We start from the raw sequence: 21,068 nt of genomic DNA on the forward strand, positions 1-21,068 counted from the left end.
AAAGAAACTGTTTCAGATTAATATGTCCATTGTAGTTTAAAGAGTTTAAAGATGTAAACAGTGATCATGATGAGATCATGGTGGGGTTTCAACCCCATGAGAGGATAAAACTATAGTAAGTTCCCACACTAGTTGCATTGTTTACCATAAAATTTTGCTCACCTATCTGGAAATGTTGTACTAGACCCTTTCTGAGAAAATCCCAGTTCATTTTGTTTTTGGTTTGGAGTATTTTTCATTCGGTGTAGTTGTGACACCAGCGTGTCTGGTTTCCTGGTCTGCTGAGGGAGGCAGGTCAGGGAGTGCAGGGAAGAGGAAGGGAGAAGTTGATTATTTATAAGGGTTTATTTGTATCATCTAGTCTGGCCATGGTAACAAAGAAATGATAAAAGTAGTTCAATAAAGTTCTACCAGTGAGGTTTTTTAGAAGAGAGCTACAACTAATCATTAATAGCCCCCCCCCAATTTAATCCAAGAGCAGTTATAGAGTAGATATTCTTAGTCTAATGGTATGCTTTTGCTCTTAGTATGCTTTTGCTCTTAGCATTTGCATTGAAGCATTCCATATCTCCTAAATACCAAATAGAGCATTACCCCCAAGGGACTCCCCAGAGAGCATGAAGGTGAACCGGGGACCACCACACACACATTCCTCGGGTACATATCTAGCCTTGAAGAAGGTATCTGAGTGCCATCTTTTGCTCTGCATTTTATATAATTCTTAACATTTGATTATTCTCCTCTTGGGGGGCTCTGAACAGAAATCCATGGATGCATAGGCTGTTCTTGTTGGTTTATCCAGTAACTCTTGTGAAGGTGCTTGAGTAGTGTGGACTCTCAACCTCTCGGTTTCTAGGACGTGCTAATTTACTTCCGGTTGCAGCGGTTCTCAACCTGTGGGTTGTGACCCCTTTGGAGGTCGAACGACCCTTTCACAGGGGTTGCCTGAGACCATCAGAAAACACATATTTCCGATGGCGATTCATGACAGTAGCAAAATTACAGTTATGAAGTAGCAATGAAAATAATTTTATGGTTGGGGGTCACCACAACATGAGGAACTGTATGAAAGGGCCCCGGCATTAGGAAGGTTGAGTTACCGACCTTGTTTATGTACTATTATCAGATGAGAACCAATGCATGCCAGTTATTCAAAGTTCTACTCCGATTGTTTACTTTATCAAGTGGGCTCAGATTTGGAAAATTCAGACTTTTAAAAATAGCTATCACTGACTTCTAGTGGAAAATTCATTGAATAATAGAAGGCAGATAAAATGATGCTTAAAATATGAACACCAAGTGATTTATTCTCTTTCTTACTTTAAAAAATCAAATCAAAGTAGCACAATTACTGCACATTCTCTGACTAATGAATTCTCTAGCAAGTTAAGTGTGAGAACTTAACAATTAGAAAATACCAAGTCAGAATCACATTATTTGCACAATTGTATCACTGTCATCATCATCACCATCATCATTTATTGAGCCTTTACCATGTCTAGAAACTGTTGTGTCTTTCATGTATGCCTCATTTTATTTAATTCTACTTCTTATGAGTTAGATATTAAATTATCATGTTTCAGATTAGAAAACTGAGCTCCAGGAGGTTAAATAACACTGAAGTCACAGTAAGTGGCTGAGGGGGTTTTCAAAGCATGTCATCTGAGCCAGAGTCAACTCTGCAGAGGTTAGAGCTATACATTTATGTGCCATAATTATTCATAGTCCATGTGACTTAGTTTCCCTTTCAAACATATTTTTAAAGACATTTATTTTCCCTTAGAAAAATGTTCAGAGCTCCCTGCATGCATTTTAAAACCTTTTAACATTTTACATTAACGTAAGCATTTGCTTTTAATGAATTTTTTATTTACTAAATGAGGTGTGGTGAGGACATTGTGCACATCAGTACATTTATATGAGAAGCCAACGTGTTTTCTCAAGGGATTATTAACCATTTATACTCTTGACAGCTACGTATAAGAGTTCTCGTCGCTCCACATCATTGCTCCCAGTTTAGGCTAACGTTTTTGGGTGTGTAATATTTATGCTTTTATTTGCATTTCCTTGATTACCAATGATGTTAAGCACCTTTTCATAAGGTTTAGCAATTTGAATCAACCTCGTTTGTGAACTACCTATTCTTTTGTCCTTTTTCTGTTGATTTGTATGAGTTCTTCATATATTCTGGTGGGTAGTCCTTTGTGTTACAAAGATCTTATCTTTTCACTTTCTCTACAGTATATATTATGATCAGGATTTTAAAGTTATACTGTAGACAAATTTATCAACCTTTTCTTTTATAGTTTGCACTTTTTCTCTTTAAAAATTCTTTTCTAGAGTTGATTTTTGCATATAGTATGAGAGTAAGGGTCCAATTTCATGATACTTTTCAGGCATATTAATAACCAATTACCTTGGCACTGTTTATTGAAAAGTCTATAGCACTACTAATTGATCTGCAGCACCTTATTTGCCATATCTAAGGTTGTGTGTGTGTGTGTGTGTGTGTGGTTACCAGGTTAAAGAAGTCCTCTTTATCCAGCTGGTGTGGCTCAGTGGTTGAGCATTGACCTATGCAGCAGGAGGTTGTTGGTTTGATTCCTGGTTGGGGCACATGCCCAGGTTGCAGGCTTGATCCCTAGTAGGGAGCATGCAGGAGGCAGCCAATAGATGTTTCTCACTGATGTTTCTATTTCTCTCTCTCTCCCCCTTCCTCTCTAGCTAAAAAAAAATCAATTGAAAAAAAAACACTATATGATTTTTTTTTTAAAGTCCTCTTCAATTTCTGGTTTGCTAAGAGTTTTTAATCATAAATGACAAAATGTTGAATTTATCAAATTTTCTGCATTTATTCATATAATATTATTTTTTTCCTCCATTCATTTGTTAACATGGTGAATTGTGTTAATTTATTTTCAAATATTAAATAAGCCTTACATTTCTAGGATAAATTCAGTTTGTGATGTATTATGCATTTAATATTTTACTAGATTTGGTTTGTTAATAGTTTGTTTAGTATTTTTTTTATTTTTTTTTTGCATTTCTTTTTATTCTTAAGATTGACCTATGGCCCTGGCCAGTCTGGTTCGGTGGTTAGAGTGTTGACCTGTGGACCAAAGAGTTACAGGTTTGATTCCGGTCAAGGACACATACCTCAGTTGTGGTTTGTCCCCGGCCCTGGTCAGGGTCGTGTGGGAGGCAACCAGTCGATGTCTTTCTCACATTGATGTTTCTCTCTTTCTCTTTCCCCTTCCCTTCCTTCCTCCCTCTCACTTAAAAACAAAACAAAACAAAGAAAACAATTGACCTATGATTTTTTTTTTATATTGCCATTTTTGAATTTTAAACCCAGAGTTATGCTAGCCTCATTATTTGAGTTAGATATACTTACTCTTATTTTATACTGTAGGTAATATGTATGAGTGTAATTATTTATTGCTTAAATACTTGGCAGAACTTACTTGAAAAAAAACAGGGCAAACAACTTATGTGGGCCTGCTGATGTGGCAGGGGTGATTTAAAATGTTGGATTTAATTTATTTAATCATTATTAAATGATTCAGATTTTCTCTTTCTTCTTGAGTTTATGTAGTTGTTATATATTTTTAGGATATTTTCCCTCTTATTTTGATTTTTAATTTTATTTGTGTAAAGTTGTTCATAATATTCATATTTTTTAATTGGCAGTAATTGGAATTATGACTCCCTTTTTTGGGTTTCTGATGTTTTTGTGTACTATTTTCAAATAACCAATGTTTAACTTTTATTGATCTTTTACATTTCTTCTCTATTTATTATTTTCCTTCTCCGACTGTGTGTTTGATTTTGTCTTTTCCAATTTCTTTAGACGGATGCTTAGCTCAATAAGCCTTTCTTCATTGCAAATATATGCATTTAAGACTTAACTGTGCCTCTTAGTATTGCCTTAGCTGCATCCCACATTCTTTTGTATGTAGTATTTAATTTCTGTTCAATTACAAATATTTCCTAATTTTTATTATTTGCTTCAGGTTATTTAGAGGCATGTTCTCTGTTTTCAGATAGTGGAAGCATACATCAATTTTTTTTTAATATAGAGTTTTTCAGTCTTGACACTACTGACATTTGAAGCCAGATATTCCTTGGGTGGGGGCTTCCTCTGCACTGAAGGGTGTTTAGCGACAATATATGCCTAGAAATAGGCAGGCTTTTTCTTCTGTTAGGTCGTTAGTATGGTGGAGTAAGTCAATCTAGCCAGTAGTTGAGCTGGGTTTGTTTTTATATGGTTATTATAGTTACCTTCAGTGCACCACTGACTTCAAATTTCTTTATTGATGAGCTCCTGCTACCTCCTGCTTAGTGTAAAGCCTGGTTTGCAGTATGCCTGCAGCATGGAACGTTAGCTATCGGTGCTCTTGCGCCTCTTCTCACAGTAGGCTGCCGATGCTTGTTCCTTGGTGAAGGCCCGGGGTGGAGGTCGGGATTCTCCCACTGTTTTCTATCTTTGGCAGTCCCCAGGCACTTGGTCCGCAGAGGTGGGGCTTTCTCAGGGTTTCTCCCCTCCTGCTATTGGCAGTCAAACTCTGCCAGGTTGGGCTTGAGCAAGATTTCTCTTCCATTCCTCCAGCAGCAGGTAGCTTTGCTTCTACTTTTTCTCCAGTGGCCACTGATCTTTCTCTGGGATCAGGTGGCGGGCATGTTTCCTTCCCCACCCCAGGCGGAGGGATTCGGAAAGAAATGTGACTTCTTGCCTGTGTGCCTCTGAGGTTGGCCATCTCAAGTCTTCTGCCCTACCTCATCTGTTTCCTAAGCTCCTGGTGGAGGCTTCCAGAGATAGCTGGCCGGGAACGTGGACCTCCCCGGGTGTCTAGGACGCCAAGTATGCTGGCCCACACACAGCGTTGGGCAGTTTGACATTTTCAGCTGTTTTTTCCTGCTTGCTTTTATGGCTGCTGCCTTTCCTCCCATATTCTGTCAAAGGAGAAAGTCTGGGTGTCCTGTCTCACCTTTGGGGGTGAGGTGGGGCTTACCACCCTTTGGTGTTAATTTCACCTCTTGGCATCAGCTCTTCTCAGAGTGTATGAGAGGATAATCTAGATTAAAAGATGACTTTCTTGAGTTGTTGTTGTTGGTTTTTTTTTGATGCCATATACAAAGTTTTTTAGGAACCTGAGAAGAAAAGTATCAAGCCTTGTCTGTTTGAATAAATGCAGCTTATTTTCCCACTCATTAAGATGATAAACATGATACATCTTGTTACCTAGTTTTATATTTTGGTATTGATAGTAATTTTAAAAAATTACTTATTTTGATCTGCTTTCAGACCAGAAAGTAAGTCAGATTTAAAAAAAATATTGAGTGTCTTTTGTAACAATGTTATTTTTAATGCCTTTGGAATATCTACCTCAATTTCAATCAACATTTTAGAAGAACTTCTTTTTTTGTTTTGTTGTCCCAGGATGTGACATAAAGAGGCCTGCAGTAGGTTGAACTTATGCATGTTGTTTAAAATATGAGATACCTACTTTGTTTTCTTAATGTTCCAGGCATTGGTGGTAATTTGGTGGCCATTCAGGCTAGCAGGATTTCTACCCACCTCCATTTACACAGCATTCCCGGGGAACTGCCTGACGAGCGCAAAGGCTGTTACTACCCGTTCCGAACTTTTTTTGGTCCAGGTATGTGCTTGTGAATTTTTACGTATTTTATTTCGGGAACTTTCTTCTTTGTGAGTATAGGTGGTCAACCTTTGTTAGATACATGTTTTGTTTGCGAGTGTTGCACAACATTTTTTATGTCTAAGCGCTAAATAGATTTTAAATAGAATAGATTTTGTTCATTAAATCTCAGTGAGCAAAAATCATTTGTATCAATTCTGCAGTTGCTGAGGAACTTGGTATAAGTATTCTCTTTTGTCCCTTTCTCTGGGATATCTTGTTTATGAGTCAGGGAAGAGGAACCTCATGGACACAAGCAAACACTGCTAAATGATTTAGGGAGATAGCTGTACTGTCTTTCCTGTAGTAATCTGTTTGGCCTTTGATTTCAAACAAGCAGGATGCGAGGTGATAACCTCAGCTACAAGGAACGGTGCATTATTTATGTCAACCAGGCATGTGATTACCAAAAAACTAAAACAGTTTTGAACCTCACAATTCTTGTCACTTTTTCTGATGAAAATAAATGTATTTTTTTACTTCTGAATGAGAATCAGCAATGCCCAACCTGTGATATCGACGAAAGAACTCTAAAGGAAAAGGAAAACATTTCAGAACTTCAAGAACTTATCTATTTTTTCTTTTGTCTTTCCTCTGTTTTTATGATATCAAAGTCTGACCAGTGTTCTTCATAGCAAATTTTTATCAACCACCTTTTATTTGATTAACATATGCATAGTGAGAATTTCAAAGAATTAAGTGAATTGTAAATAGTTGAAATTAATTTTTAGTAATTGCATTTTATATGATGCCATGTAATATAGTAACTAAAAAGTAATCCTCAAATTTCAGTAGCTGTGACCCATTATAAACCAAAATATGATTTTGTTTTAACAACTTTTACATTTTATATTGCAGGAGTAAATAATAAGTCTGCTCAAGTTCTACTGCTTTTAGTGATTCCTGGACATTTAATTTTCCTCTACACGATTCATTTGATGAAAAGTGGCCACACGTCTTTAACTGTAATCTTCATAGTGGTATACTTATTTGCTGCTTTGTTGCAGGTAAGAGTTAAAACCTCTTGTAATCTCTTCTGTGCTCAGATTGGTATAAAACTATAACTAAGTAAATCTAAAAGCACATGAAATATTTTAACATTTCAAAAGTCCACTTACTGCCTTGGTATGAATTTGATCTTATTAAAACCAATAACTCAAGACCTGTTTTAATATGATTTGATCAGTAGAACCTTTGGATTTCGTGTTTCCTGGGCCCCACGTCCTCCTGTTGTTCTGTTCTCTGGTTTTGTATGAATATATGCATCTTCTAGTAGACTCCTGAGGAAGAGTGCATCGGAGTAAATAGTTTGTCTTTGTATGTTATAAGATGCTTTTTGTTTTTTACATGGATATAGAATTCTCTTTCTTTAAAAAAATTTTTGTTTTAAATATGTTTTTATTGATTTTTTTAGAGAGAGAGGAAGGGAGAGAGAGACAGAAACATCGATGAGAGAGAACATCAATTGGCGGCCTCCTGCATGCTTCCCACTGGGGATGGAGCCCGCAACCAGGGCACATGCCCTGACTGGGAATCGAACCGGGACCTCTCAGTCCATGGGACAACACTCAGTCCACTGAGCCATACTGGCCAGACTTTTTTTTTTTTTTTTTTTTTATCCTCACCCGAGGACATTTTCCCATTTTTTTGTTCAGGTAGAGTGGGAGGGAGAGAGAGGAACAGAGAGAGAGAGAGAAACATCGACGTGAAAGGAACACATCCAGTGGCTGCCACCCGCACGACCGACCAGAGCCGGGGACAAACTGCAACCGAGGTACGTGCCCTTAGCGGGAACCGAATCCGGGTCTCTCAGGACCGCAGGCCGATGCTCTAACCGCTGAGCCAAACCGGCCAGGGCGTGGCCAGGCTTTTAAAAACATTTTTTAATCCTTACCCAAGAATATGTTTATTGATTTTAGAAAGGGAGAGAGGAAGGGTTGGAGGGGGGGAGAGAGAGAGAAGGAGAGTCTGGGGATCAAGCCTGCAACTTAGGTGTGTATCCTGACCAGTAATCCAACCTGCAACCTCTGGTGTAAGGGGGCACATTCCAACCAACTGAGCCACCCAGCCAGGGCTAGAATTCTGTTTCTTTTAGAATTCTGAAGACACTGCTTCCTTGCCTTTTAACTTTCCTATTACCATTGACGAGATCAGGCGTGTTCAGGGTGGTGTGGCTGTAGACATTCCCATTTCCATGGAGAACAACAGATGCCACACTCACAGCTGTTTCATTGTGCAAAACTCCTGATCTCTCCCTGGAAGCCTGCAAATCTTCTCTTTTCCCTCCTTGTTCTTAAATGTCATGTTGATGTGCTCTGGTGTGGCTGTATTGTGACTGTTTTGTTGGGTGTTTTTTAATCTTTTCCATCTAAAAATTCATGTTCTTCAGTTGTAAGAAAATTTTTTGAATTACTTCTTTGGTGACAGACTATCTCTCTCTTTCTGGAATCTTATTTGGTTCCTGGCACTCTTACATTAAACTTCTTCTCTTAGTTTATATCTCTTTATCTTTTTTCTCTTTGTAGGAGATTTCTGTGCCTTTCTAAATCTTTTCTCTGTTGTGCTACTGAAGTTTCTGGAAAGAATCGAGTTGGATGCATGTGCTCAACTTGCCATCTTCACATGGAAGGCTATTAATTTTGAAATTTAAGAAAATTCTCTTTATTTGCAAACTATGTGATCAATATAATACATGTACAAAATTTTAAAATTAAATAGTACTAAAGGGTTTTATCTTTCAAGCATTTCTCAGTGACAGTCACTTTGAAATATTTTAGTTATTTCTCCTGGTATTTATCTGTAAATTTTAAAGTGATATGCCTAAATTTCTAGTTTTTGATTAATCTTTTTTCTTTGATTTTTGCTAATAAAAGTTGAGGATTCAGAGATTGTTATAATGTCTCATCTTTCCCGTATAGTTATATTAGAAGTTAAATTAGTAGTCAGTATTCCTATTAATTGGCCTATCCAAATATTGTTTACTATGGAGCCAGATAATATACTATAATTATATTTCCTTTTTGTGTATTTTTTTTCTTCTTGGAATTAATAATCACATTTTTTTTTTATCCTCACCCAAGGACATTTTTCCATTTTTATTCAGGTAGAGTGGGAGGGAGAGAGAGGAAGAGAGAGAGAGAAAGACACATCGACATGAAAGGGACACATCGAGTGGCTGCCTCCTGCACCACCCCAACCAGGGCTGGGGACAAATCGCAACTGAGGTACATGCCCTTTGGTCGGAATCAAACCCGTGATTCATTGGTCTCAGGCTGACGCTCTAACTGCTGAGCCAAACCGGCCAGGGCAATAATCACATAATTTTTATTTGTATCATTTTTGTATTGATTTTAGAGGGAGGAAGTGAGAGAGAGATAGAAACATTGTTGTGAGAGAGAAACATTGATTGGTTGCCTCCCATAAGCATCCTGACCGGAATCAAACCCACCAACTTTCAGTGTATGGGATGATGCTCCAACCGAGCCACACCAGCCAGGGCTGTATCATTTTCCATAACCCTATCCCAACCCTAACCCTAACCCTAACCCTAACCCTTTTGGTATAAAATATTTGAGCATACTTAACACTGTGCTAATATACTATGTTTATTACAAAGCAATCACAAAATAAAATAGACATTTTAAACAAATAAGGTTAAAATATATAAATACACATTTTAATCTTTTCTTTCCATACTCAATGCATTATTTTGCATACACTTCACTTTGAAAATTACTGATTTATATCAAAAGAACAAATCTCAGAAAGTGTTTGTGACAATTAACTGAATCAAAACATGTAAACCACCTAGCAGCACTGGTCATACAAGAAACACTGTAAATGTCAGTTAATTTCATCAACGTCATTGTCATCATTGCAGTTTCTTTCTGCTGGAATCGTGTCCCATACCTATCCTGTAGCCTCACTCCTAGAAGGCCAATTCAAATGTTATCTCTTCAAAGAATTATTTGAATGCATTTCTTAAGAGGTTAGGATTTCTCAGTGTAGGAAGTACCAAGGCCTGTAGAGCTTAGCAAGAAGTCATGCCCAAGAAACCAAAATAAAGCTGGAACGGTTGCAAAAAATTAAGGATGGGCTTATGAAAAATGATACAGCCCTGGCTGGTGTGGCTCTGTTGGTTGGAGCATTATCCCATACACTGAATGTTGGTGGATTTGATTCCTGGTCAGGATGCTTATGGGAGGCAACCGATTGATGTTTCTCTCTCACATCAATGTTTCTCTCTCTCTCTCTCTCTCTTCCTCTCTCTCAAATCAATACATTTCTGTATACTATTCTGTTTATGTGTCTGTCTCACCCATTCTAGAGAAAGAATCTTTGTTTTACTCTTTTTCGTATCTCTAGCACCTAGCCCCATCCCACGTGCCCAGTTAATGTTTGTCAAACTGAATGACTGTATCTTGCCAGCTCTGTTCCCTCTTTCAGTAGCAGGCAGAAAAACAGTTTACATCTGTATTTAGGTCCCAGATATTCCAGAGGAAAAAAAAACGAACAAAAAAAACAAACAAGAAAAAAACAACGGAAAAATCTAAATTTTCTTCTTGCTTTCAGTAAACACCAGTTTCCTCTCTTTCACTGATAAAGGTATTTAAAATAAAAGGCAATGAACATAAAACACAAAACCTCACAAATTCTATCAGTCAAAATTGTAAGGATTTACGGAAATGTTTAGAGATGAAATAACTTGATATCTAGGGGTAGAGATAAAGCAAAATTGGTTACAAGTTGATAATTGATGACACTGACTGATGGTACATGACAGTGGTATGAGATTAATTTGTGCTGTTCTGTGTACTTTTGTTTATGTTTGAATTTTCTACAAAAGGAACTTTTAATATAGGGGTTTTTCAGAGCATGTGAGCTTTATTTCTAATTTTGGTCCTATAGCTATTTCTTCTGTTAAGTGAAAAGTTAGAAAGTCCACTTGAGTTTGAAATTGTTTGGAACTTGGAATGGTCATCTGATGTCTTATTTGCCTATTGACTTCATTATGTTGCAAATTATATTGTTCAGGTATTTATTATGGGGCTTGTAATTAGAAAGAACCTAACAAATGTGTTTTTGTTGTGTGATGTGAAGACCACAGACAGTAGATGTGATGGATTGTTCTCTTACTCATGTTCTTGTCCAGTGCCCAAGAGTGTCCAGAGTAGTTGGGCTATGTCAAGGCCAGAGTAATGTGCGAAGGGCATTCATATTTTGTACCCGATTAGTCACGTTACACTTTGAGTTTTGTTTTTTTTCAATAGCAGGGATGGGTTGGCACCAAGCTCACCATCCTGTATTGCCCATTGTACCTTTTGTGTCATCAGTCGGCATTTATGAGTGTGCCAGCTGTGGTTAAAGGTGTAATTGTTGACATTGGAAGACAGTTTTTCATCTATATAAAATTAGCCCTCTGGAACCTACAACCTTGACTTGTTAGAACCAGTGTACTTTCTTCTACAAACTTAGACACTGGGTTCTTTCTCTCCAAGCAGTGATTTCCTCTGCCTTCACATCTTACTTATTCAGATGCTCTGTTGACTGCTTAGAGTCTGCTCATTTGTGAAATCCAATGCATAACGTGGAAATCCAGGCTGTGATGGACCTTGTTAGGTTTCTTCTAAGAGGTACAGAAGGGAATATCTTCAGGGATTTTTGTCTCTAATTCATGCTTGCTTTCTCTCCTACTGTCTTTTTTAAGAATGTAATTAGCACCTTGACTGCATAGTAAGCCTGACAAGGTTCAAAGGTAACTATCAGTCAAACACACAGACTGGCAATCTCTGTGATTCATTTCCTTATTTCATTTAAAGCCTCTACTAGTTCCCTTCGTGTTAGAAATCCTTCCTTTGTGAAAAGACGAAAGTATAGAGTTTGGGTCACATACCCTACAAAGGGCAAAAAGATGGAATATATTGACATTTTTTTCCTGCTATAAAATATCTAAATGGGAAAAGAAAAGTGAGATTTTTCTAGCCTTAGATGCCTGTTGGATTCCAGCGAAGTGTTCAGTGTCATTGGTAAACAATGCAAACCATTTCTAAATGAAGTTTTTAGTTCCCCATTTTAGGTACTGATAGTTTCCTGCAGAAAATGAGAGTACAAAGACCTCTGCAGAATTCTAGCAGCGCCAAGTTCTGTGAGAAACTTGCGGAGAAAGTTTGGTTGTAGAGAACCATCGCTGCTGCTATACTTGTTTTCTTCCTGTGGGAGAACAAAATGTCTCCTTTAAATGGTAGAATGACAGCACATTCTCAATATGTAAAGTGGAGAATTGTAACTATCAAGATTTTATCAAATATATAGTACATATAGTCTTCCAAGTGCTGTGCTCATCGCCTTACAAAAGAAGAGACATAGTCCCTGCCCTTTAGGATACTCTCTCAATTGAGAAAGATTAGAGTTGAACGCCTGAAGCAGCTAAGAAGGAGCCTAGGACTTACCTCCTTATAACAGTAGAGTCTTATTCCTCTGTCACTTCAGAATCAAACTTGGGGCCTGTGCCTGGCTTTCATTTTTTAAAATATTTGGGGTGGGTAGGGTGGGATCAGAGTATAAATTATAATTGATGAGGAACTTGAATTAATAACAATAAATATGAAACTACTCTTTAAAAAAATTTTTTTCTTTATTCATTTTAGAGAGAGAGGGAGAGAGAGATAGAAACATCAGTGAGAGAGAACATCAATTGGCTGCCTCCTGCATGCCCCCCGCTGGGGATTTGGCCCATAACCTGGGCATGTGCCCTGACCAGGAATTGAACTGGTGACCTTTTGGTGCATGGGTCGACGCTCAACCACTGAGCCACAGCAGCCGGGCTGAAACTACTCTTTAAAAAAAATAATTATTGAATTTATTGCTAACATAGCAAAGAAAATTTCATATATTATCATCATAATAAAACATACATCCAAGTATTTTTATACATATAATGCAAAATAATGGATATCTTAATCAGTGTTTTTTGGGATTCAAGTCACAGAAACCTACTGGGTCCTGCTTACACAAAAATGAGAATTTATCAAGAAATATAAAGCTAGATATGGAATTGGAGGGGAAAGAAGACACTCCCGCCTTCGGAGGGACAGAGATGGAGATCTAGAAAGCATTCCGCCTGCAGTACCATGGCAGTCAGCCTCCCGTGAGATGCATAACCTGCCCGGCCGATGTGGCTCAGTGGACTGAGCATCATCCCACGGACTGAGAGGTCCTGGTTCGATTCCCGGTCAGGGCACATGCCTGGCTTGCAGGCTTGATCCCCAGTAGGAGGCATGCAAGAGGCAGCCAATTGATGTTTCTCTCTCACATCAATGTTTCTGTCTCTCCTTTCCTCTCTCTAAAAAAGTCAATAGAAACATATTTAAAAATATTTTTAAAAAGATATGTAACCTTCCATCTTCACTTGCTCCTTTCTCTGCTGTGTGCATTGCACTGCTGTGGCAGAAGTCCACCCCACGGTTGCAGATAGCATGCTTTCCATTCATGGGGACAGGAGCGCTGGGCCTGCGTCTCCATGTTCAGTTCAACTCTGGAAGAGCAAATGTGAATGGTCCAGTCTGGACCAGGCAGCCATTCGTAGTCCAGTGGGGTATGGCCAGGGAGCAGGGTCATGTGGTAAAATTGTGGTTACTGGAAACTACTCTTCACAAAATAATAATACTTATACTGTATATAAATACAATTTCAAAAACAGATGCCCCCTCAGATTTGATCACTAGGTATTGGTTAATACTGATTAATGAATTTCTAAGAAGTGTTTCTGTTTTACAAATAATAGTTCATGGTCGTTGGCAAACATATGGTTCTTTCAACAATAAAGATAAATTAAGAAAACAAAGAAACATATGGTTTGCAACATGAACATGGCCACAATACAAATACTGCAAATTAAGAGCAAACATCTTCCATTCCTCATCTAGTAGAACATGCTTGAGGCAGTAATGTGGTCTAAATACTTACTAAAAGAAACAGTGACAAAGTGTAATTGAAAAATAAATTTTTAAAAAGGCACTGACAACATCTTAGTCCGAAGCCACAGTCACATGATTCTGTGCAATTATTTTAACTATGGAAACATAAAAATTAGTGTTTCTACAGAAGAAAAATATGTATAGCCCCGGCTCTCTGTCATCACATACGAAGGACAAAGGAAAGAAGGGGGAAAATAAGATCCCAGTACACAGCACGTTGGAGAAAGATCAGAGCTTTTTACCGTGAGACCCGAGTCTGCATTTCCTCTCTGTCTTTAGTTACGTTTCATAACCTCTCTGGCCTTATTTGTTCCCTACCGCAGAGGACTAAGCTGATGTGTATAAAGTACTTGGTAGAGTTCCTGGAACATAATAAGTTTCCAATAATTGTGGGAGCTGCAGTTTATCCTCATTATTGTCAGCGGCATTATTATTTTCCTCCTCATTATCGGAGCAGGTCACCCGGTGCCCGAGGCTCCCTTCATCCCCTCCCCCCCCCCTCCCTTCGGCCCTGTTCTGTGCTGCAGAACTCTTCTTGCTCTCCTGAGGAGTGCCCCGAGCCTCAGGTACCACCCTTCACTGCTGTCTCCCAAACTGCCAGCTCCAGTTAGATGTTGAAAAGACATCTCCAACTTAGCATGCCCCAAACCAAATTTCTTATTTCCCCCATAATCCGTCCCATCTTAATAGGGGATGGTGGACAAGAAGCCGCAAGTGGGTACAGTGCAAATGGAGAGAGGGTACACAAGCAGGGGTTCCCTAAATCTCTCAGCTTTTAGCTTCTGACCCCATGAAGTCCCACGGGGAGGGGCAGAGACTTCCTCCCATAGACTTTATTTTTTTTATTATTATTTTTTAAACTCATCTTTATTGTTGAATGTACTACAGATGTTTCTCCCTTTTTTCCCCATCGACCCCCTCCTCCCCATTCCTGCCCCTCCTGCCTGCCCCACACTATTGTCAGTGTCCATTGGCTGTGCATATATGCACAGAAGTTCTTTGGTTTATCTCATCCCACCCCACCCCCTTTCCCTTCAATGTTCATCAATCTAACAACAATTTGTACTTCTTAATTCCTTCATCTTTTTCACCCACCCTCCCAGGCCCCACCCATCTGGCAAGCAACAAAAAGTTCTCTGCATCTGTGAGTCTGTTTCTGTTCTGCTTGCTCATTTTGTTTGTGGATTCAATTGTTGATAGATATGTATTCATTGCCATTTTATTGTTCATATTTTTGTTCTTCTTTGCCTTCAAGAAGACCCTTCAACAGTTCATATAATACTGGTTTGGTGGTGATGAATTACTTTAGCTTTTTCTTGTCTGGGAAAGTCTTGATATGGCCATCGATTCTAAATGATAGCTTTGCAGGATAGAGTAATCTTGGTTGTAGGTCATTGCTTTTCATCACCTTGAATATCTCTTTCCACTCCTTTCTGGCCTGCAAAGTTTCTTTTGAGAAATCAGCTGACAGTGTTATGGGAGCTTCTTGGTAGGTTATGGACTGCTTTTCTCTTGATGCTTTTAAGATTATCCTTTCTGGCCTGCAAAGTTTCTTTTGAGAAATCAGCTGACAATGTTATGGGAGCTTCTTTGTAGGTTATGGACTGCTTTTCTCTTGATGCTTTTTTTTTTTTTTTTTCAAATTTTAATGTTGGAGTTCTTCATCCATTTTATTTTTTTATTTATTTATTTATTTTTTTATTTTATTTTATTTTTTATTTTTTATTTTTTTTATGAATTTTTATTTATTTTTTTGTTACAGATATTTTACCTTTTTACCCCATTGGCACCCCCCACCCCACCCCCTCCACCCTGTCCCCGGCTTAGTTGTCCATGTCCATTGGTCATGCATACATGCATATAAGTTCTGTGGTTTATCTCTTCCCACCCCCCCACCCCCCATCCCCTCTTCTGAGGAATGTCAGTCTGTGCCCTACTTCCATGTGTCTGGGTCTACTGTATTCCTCAGACTGTTATGTTCATTATATTCCGTATATAAGTGAGATCATGTGGTATTTGTCTTTTTCTGCTTGGCTTCTTTCACTTAGGATAATACTTTCCAGGTCCCTCCATGTCGTCTCAAAGGATAAGAGATCTTTCTTTCTTACCGCTGCATAGTACTCCATTGTGTATATGTACCACAGCTTTTTGATCCATTCGTCTACTGGTGGACACTTGGGCTGTTTCCAGATCTTAGCTATTGTAAATAGTGCTGCTATGAACATGGGGGTACATATATTCTTCCTGATTGGTGTTTCAGGCTTCTTAGGGTATATTCCCAGCAGTGGGATCACTGGGTCAAATGGAAGTTCAATTTTTAATTTTTTGAGGTAGCACCATATTGTTTTCCATAGCGGCTGCACCAGTCTGCATTCCCACCAGCAGTGTATTAGAGTTCCCTTTTCTCCACACCCTCGCCAACACTTGTTGTTTGATGATTTGTTGATGGCGGCCATTCTGACAGGTGTGAGGTGATACCTCATTGTTGTTTTAATTTGCATCTCTCGGATGATTAGTGATGTTGAGCATTTCTTCATATGTCTCTTGGCCATTTGTATGTCCTGTTTGGAGAGGTGTCTATTCAGCTCCTCTGCCCATTTTTTAATTGGGTTCTTTGTCTTCCTTTTGTGGAGTTGTGTGAGCTCTCTGTATATATTGGAAATTAACCCCTTATCTGATACATCATTGGCAATGATGTTCTCCCATACAGTGGGTTGCCTTTCCATTTTGATGATCGTTTCTTTTGCTGTGCAGAAGCTTTTTAGTTTGATGTAGTCCCATGTGTTCATTTTCTCCTTTATTTCTGTTGCCTTAGGTGATGTATCAGTGAAAATTCTGCTCCGTATGATGTCCGAAATTTTGTTGCCTACATTTTCTTCTAGAATTTTTATGGATTCACGGGTCACATTTAAGTCTTTTATCCATTTTGAGTTTATTTTTGTGTATGGTGTAAGTTGATGGTCGAGTTTCATTTTTTTGCATGTAGCTGTCCAATTTTCCCAACACCATTTATTAAAGAGGCTGTCTTTACTCCACTGTATGCTCTTGCCACCTTTGTCAAATATTAATTGAGCGTATTGCCTTGGGTCCATTTCTGGGTTTTCAGTTCTGTTCCACTGGTCTATATGCCTGTTCTTGTGCCAGTACCAGGCTGTTTTGGTTACAGTCGCTTTGTAGTATAACCTGATATCTGGTAATGTGATCCCTCCAACTTTGTTCTTCTTTTTCAAGATTGCTGTGGCTATTCGGGGTCTTTTTTGGTTCCATATGAACTTTTGAAGTATTTGTTCTAGTTCTATGAAATATGTCGTTGGTATTTTGATGGGGATTGCATTGAATCTATAGATTGCTTTGGGTAGTATGGACATTTTAATTATGTTAATTCTTCCAATCCATGAACAGGGTATGTTCTTCCACTTTTTTATATCTTCCTCTATTTCTTTTTTCAATGACCTGTAGTTTTCTGCAAATAGGTCCTTTACTTCTTTGGTTAAGTTTATTCCTAGGTATCGTAATTTTTTTGGAGCGATGGTAAATGGGATTGTTTTTTCAGTTTCTCTTTCTGTGAGTTCATCATTGATGTACAAGAATGCCGTCGATTTCTTGACGTTAATTTTGTATCCTGCTACTTTGCCAAATTCATTTATTAAGTCTAATAGATTTTTGATGGAGTCTTTAGGGTTTTCTATGTACAATATCATGTCATCTGCAAATAATGACAGTTTCACTTCCTCCTTTCCAATTTGGATCCCTTTTATTTTTTCTTCATGTCTGATTGCTGTGGCTAAGACTTCCAGTACAATGTTAAACAAGAGTGGCGAAAGTGGACATCCCTGTCTTGTTCCTGTTCTTAATGGAAATGTTTTTAGTTTCTGTCCATTGAGTATGATGTTGGCTGTAGGTCTTTCATATATGGCCTTTATTATGTCGAGATATGATCCCTCTATTCCTACATTGCTGAGCGTTTTTATCAGAAATGGATGCTGGATTTTGTCGAATGCTTTTTCAGCATCTATTGATATGATCATGTGGTTTTTATTCTTCATTTTGTTTATGTGGTGTATCACGTTTATTGATTTGCGAATATTGTACCAGCCTTGCATCCCTGGAATGAATCCCACTTGGTCATGGTGAATAATTTTTTTGATGTATTTCTGGATCCGATTTGCTAGTATTTTGTTCAGGATTTTGGCATCTATGTTCATCAGGGATATTGGCCTGTAGTTTTCTTTCTTCGTAGTGTCTTTTTCTGGTTTTGGAATTAGAATTATGCTGGCCTCATAGAACGTGTTTGGAAGTCTTCCTTCTTCTTGAATTTTTTGAAATAGTTTGAGGAGAATGGGTGTTAGTTCTTTTTGAATGTTCGGTAAAACTCCCCCGTGAAACCATCTGGGCCTGGGCTTTTGTTTGCTGGGAGAGTCTTGATTACCTCTTCAATTTCCTTAGTTGTTATTGGTCTGTTCAAGTTTTCTATCTCTTCCGGGAATAGTTTTGGGAGACTGTGTGTTTCTAGAAATTTGTCCATTTCGCTGAGATTGTCGAATTTGTTGCCATATAGTTGTTCATAGTAGTTGTTAACGATCTTTTGTATTTCCGTGGTGTTGGTTGTTACTTCTCCTCTTTCATTTCTGATTTTGTGTATTTGGGTTCTCTCTCTTTGTTTCTTGGTGAGTCTAGCTAAGGGTCCATCAATCTTGTTTATCTTTTCGAAAAACCAGCTCTTTGTTTCATTGATCCTTTGAATTGTTTTTTTGGTCTCTATGTCATTTATTTCTGCTCTGATCTTTACTATTTCCTTCCTTCTACTTGCTCTGGGGTTTTCTTTTTGTTTGCTTTCTAATTCTTTAAGTTGTGAGGTTAGACAGTCAATTAGAAATTTTTCTTGTTTTTTGAGGTAGGCCTGTAGTGCTATGAACTTCCCTCTCAGAACTGCTTTCGCTGCATCCCATAGATTTTGTGTTGTTGTGTGTTCATTTTCATTGGTTTCCAGGAAGTTTTTGATTTCTTCCTTGATCTCCTCGGTGACCCATTCATTGTTTAATAACATGCTATTTAGCCTCCATCTGTTGAAATGTCTTTGCATGTTCTTGTTGCAGTTGATTTCTAGTTTCATGCCATTGTGATCTGAGAAGATGCTTGATATGATTTCAATCTTCTTGAACTTGTAGAGATTTAGTTTGTGTCCTATCATGTGGTCTATCTTTGAGAATGTCCCATGTGCACTTGAGAAGAATGTGTATTCTGTAGTTTTGGGGTGTAATTCTCTGTAGATATCTATTAAATCCATTTGGTCTAGTGCTTCATTTAGAGTCTCTGTTTCCTTGCTAATTTTTTGCCTAGAGGATCTATCCAGTGCTGTCAACGGGGTGTTGAAGTCCCCAGCTATGATTGTATTGTTGTCGATTTCTCCTTGGAAGTCCTCCAGAAGATTTTTAATATATTTTGGTGCTCCTATATTGGGTGCATATATGTTTATCAAGGTTATATCTTCCTGTTGGATAGATCCTTTCAATATTATGTAGTGGCCGTCTTTGTCTCTAGTTATGGTCTTCATTTTGAAATCTATTTTATCAGATATGAGAATTGCTACCCCAGCTTTTTTTTGCTTTCCATTTGCTTGGAAAATTTTTTTCCATCCCTTCACTTTCAACCTATGTGAGTCTTTTGTTGAGAGATGGGTCTCTTGTAAACAACATATAGATGAGTCATGCTTTCTTATCCAATCAGCTACTCTGTGTCTCTTTATGGGAGCATTCAGTCCATTTACGTTTAAGGTGATTATTGATATGTACTTATTTATTGCCATTTTTGTTTAGTGTGGTTCTATTTTTGTTCCCATTTCTACTGCTAATTACAGCAGTCCTTTTAACATTTCTTGCAGTGCTGGTTTGGTGCTAATGTATTCCCTTAGCTTTTTTTTGTCTGGGAAGCTCTTTATTTGATCTTCTATTTTGAATGATAGCCTTGCTGGGTAGAGTAGTCTTGGATTCAGATTCTTGTTTTTCATGACTTTGATTACTTCATGCCATTCCCTTCTGGCCTGTAGTGTTTCTTGTGAGAAGTCAGCTGAGAGCCTTATGGGGTTCCCTTTGTAGGTAACCTGTTGCTTATCTCTTGCTGCTTTTAGGATTCTCTCTTTGTCTTTAATTTGTGGCATTTTAATTACTATGTGTCTTGGTGTGGGCCTGTTTGGGTTCTTCTTACTTGGGACTCTCTGTGCTTCTTGAACTTGAATGCCTTCTTCCTTCACCAAATTAGGGAAGTTTTCTCTCACTATTTTTTTGAATATATTCTCTATCCCTTGCTCCTTTTCTTCTTCTTCGGGGACTCCTATGATGCGAATATTATTACGTTTCCAGTTGTCCCATAGTTCTCTTAAGCTGTCTTCCTGTTTTTTAATAGTTTTTTCCTTTTGTTTTTCTGATTGGTTGATTTTTTCTACCCTGTCTTCTAATTCGCTGATCCGGTCCTCAGCTTCCCCTACTCTGCTTTTTAAACCTTCCAATGTGTTTTTCATTTCGGATATGTCATTTTTTATCTCTTCTTGTTGGTTTTTAATTTCCATTTGGCTTATTTTCAGTGTCTCTATGTCCTTACTCATGCTGTTCAGCTTCCTCAAGATCATGGCTCTGAATTCTAGCTCTGTTAACATGCCTAATTGCTCCACATTGATCTCATCTTCGGTGGAGGTGGTTTGCTCTTTCATTTGGCTTCTGTTTCTGTGTTTCACCATTTTAGCTATCACTCTGGGCTTTGGAGCCTGTCAAGTTCTCCCTGTGGGTGTTGGTGTTCTGCTGTTTGTGGCTCCCTCTCCTGTGTTTAGATGAGCGAGGGAGGACCCGCGTTGAACACCACTGTCAAGTCTTACTTTCCTGGTTAAAGTTGCCAGCCCAGGAAACGTACTGTTATCCTCTAGCTTTTGCCTGGAAGCTAGCAGTCTAGGTTAATTGATGAGTTTTGGGTTGTCAGTTGATTGAAAAACTCCCTCTGGTGCTCAGCCAAGGGGCTTTCACGAGGGTGGGGCAGATGCTGGTCCTTAGTGAGCCTCAATTAACACTTCAATGGCCCACAGGGTGGGGTTGGATCTCCGAGGGAGGGGCTGCTGCCTCTCTCAGAGCCCTGGGAAGAAGCAATGTGGCCACCGTCCTGAGTGGCTGCACTCAGCCAAAGCTCCGAGAGCCCTCCAAACCCCGAGCGTCCCGACACAGTTCCAGTCCAGTCTGCCCTCCCTCTGCCGGAGCCCAAGGTGAGTGGCTGTGGCTGTTTTAGCCTCAGTCCCGGCTGCGCTGTGGGGCCGCCTGGGAGTGTAACCCGCGGGCGCCGCTTATAGCTAAGGCCGCTGCCGCTGCCGAGCTGCCGACCGTGCGCTCCCAGCCCCGTCTCGCGCCTTCGC

General features: G+C 38.8%; 1 protein-coding gene across 2 annotated transcripts in view; it reads left to right on the plus strand.

The window, feature by feature from the left end:
• SLC41A2 (solute carrier family 41 member 2) overlaps positions 1-21,068 on the plus strand; it is a 136,906-nt gene that overhangs the window by 96,236 nt on the left and 19,602 nt on the right. For both annotated transcript variants that reach the window (XM_036252852.1, XM_036252851.1), the window contains exons 9-10: positions 5,529-5,660; positions 6,558-6,706. In XM_036252852.1, the coding sequence (XP_036108745.1) occupies positions 5,529-5,660; positions 6,558-6,706 (281 nt within the window). The remainder of the gene's footprint in view (positions 1-5,528; positions 5,661-6,557; positions 6,707-21,068) is intronic.

This window comes from Molossus molossus, unplaced genomic scaffold (genome assembly GCF_014108415.1).
Source record: "Molossus molossus isolate mMolMol1 unplaced genomic scaffold, mMolMol1.p scaffold_m16_p_10, whole genome shotgun sequence".
Taxonomy (NCBI): Eukaryota; Metazoa; Chordata; class Mammalia; order Chiroptera; family Molossidae; genus Molossus; species Molossus molossus.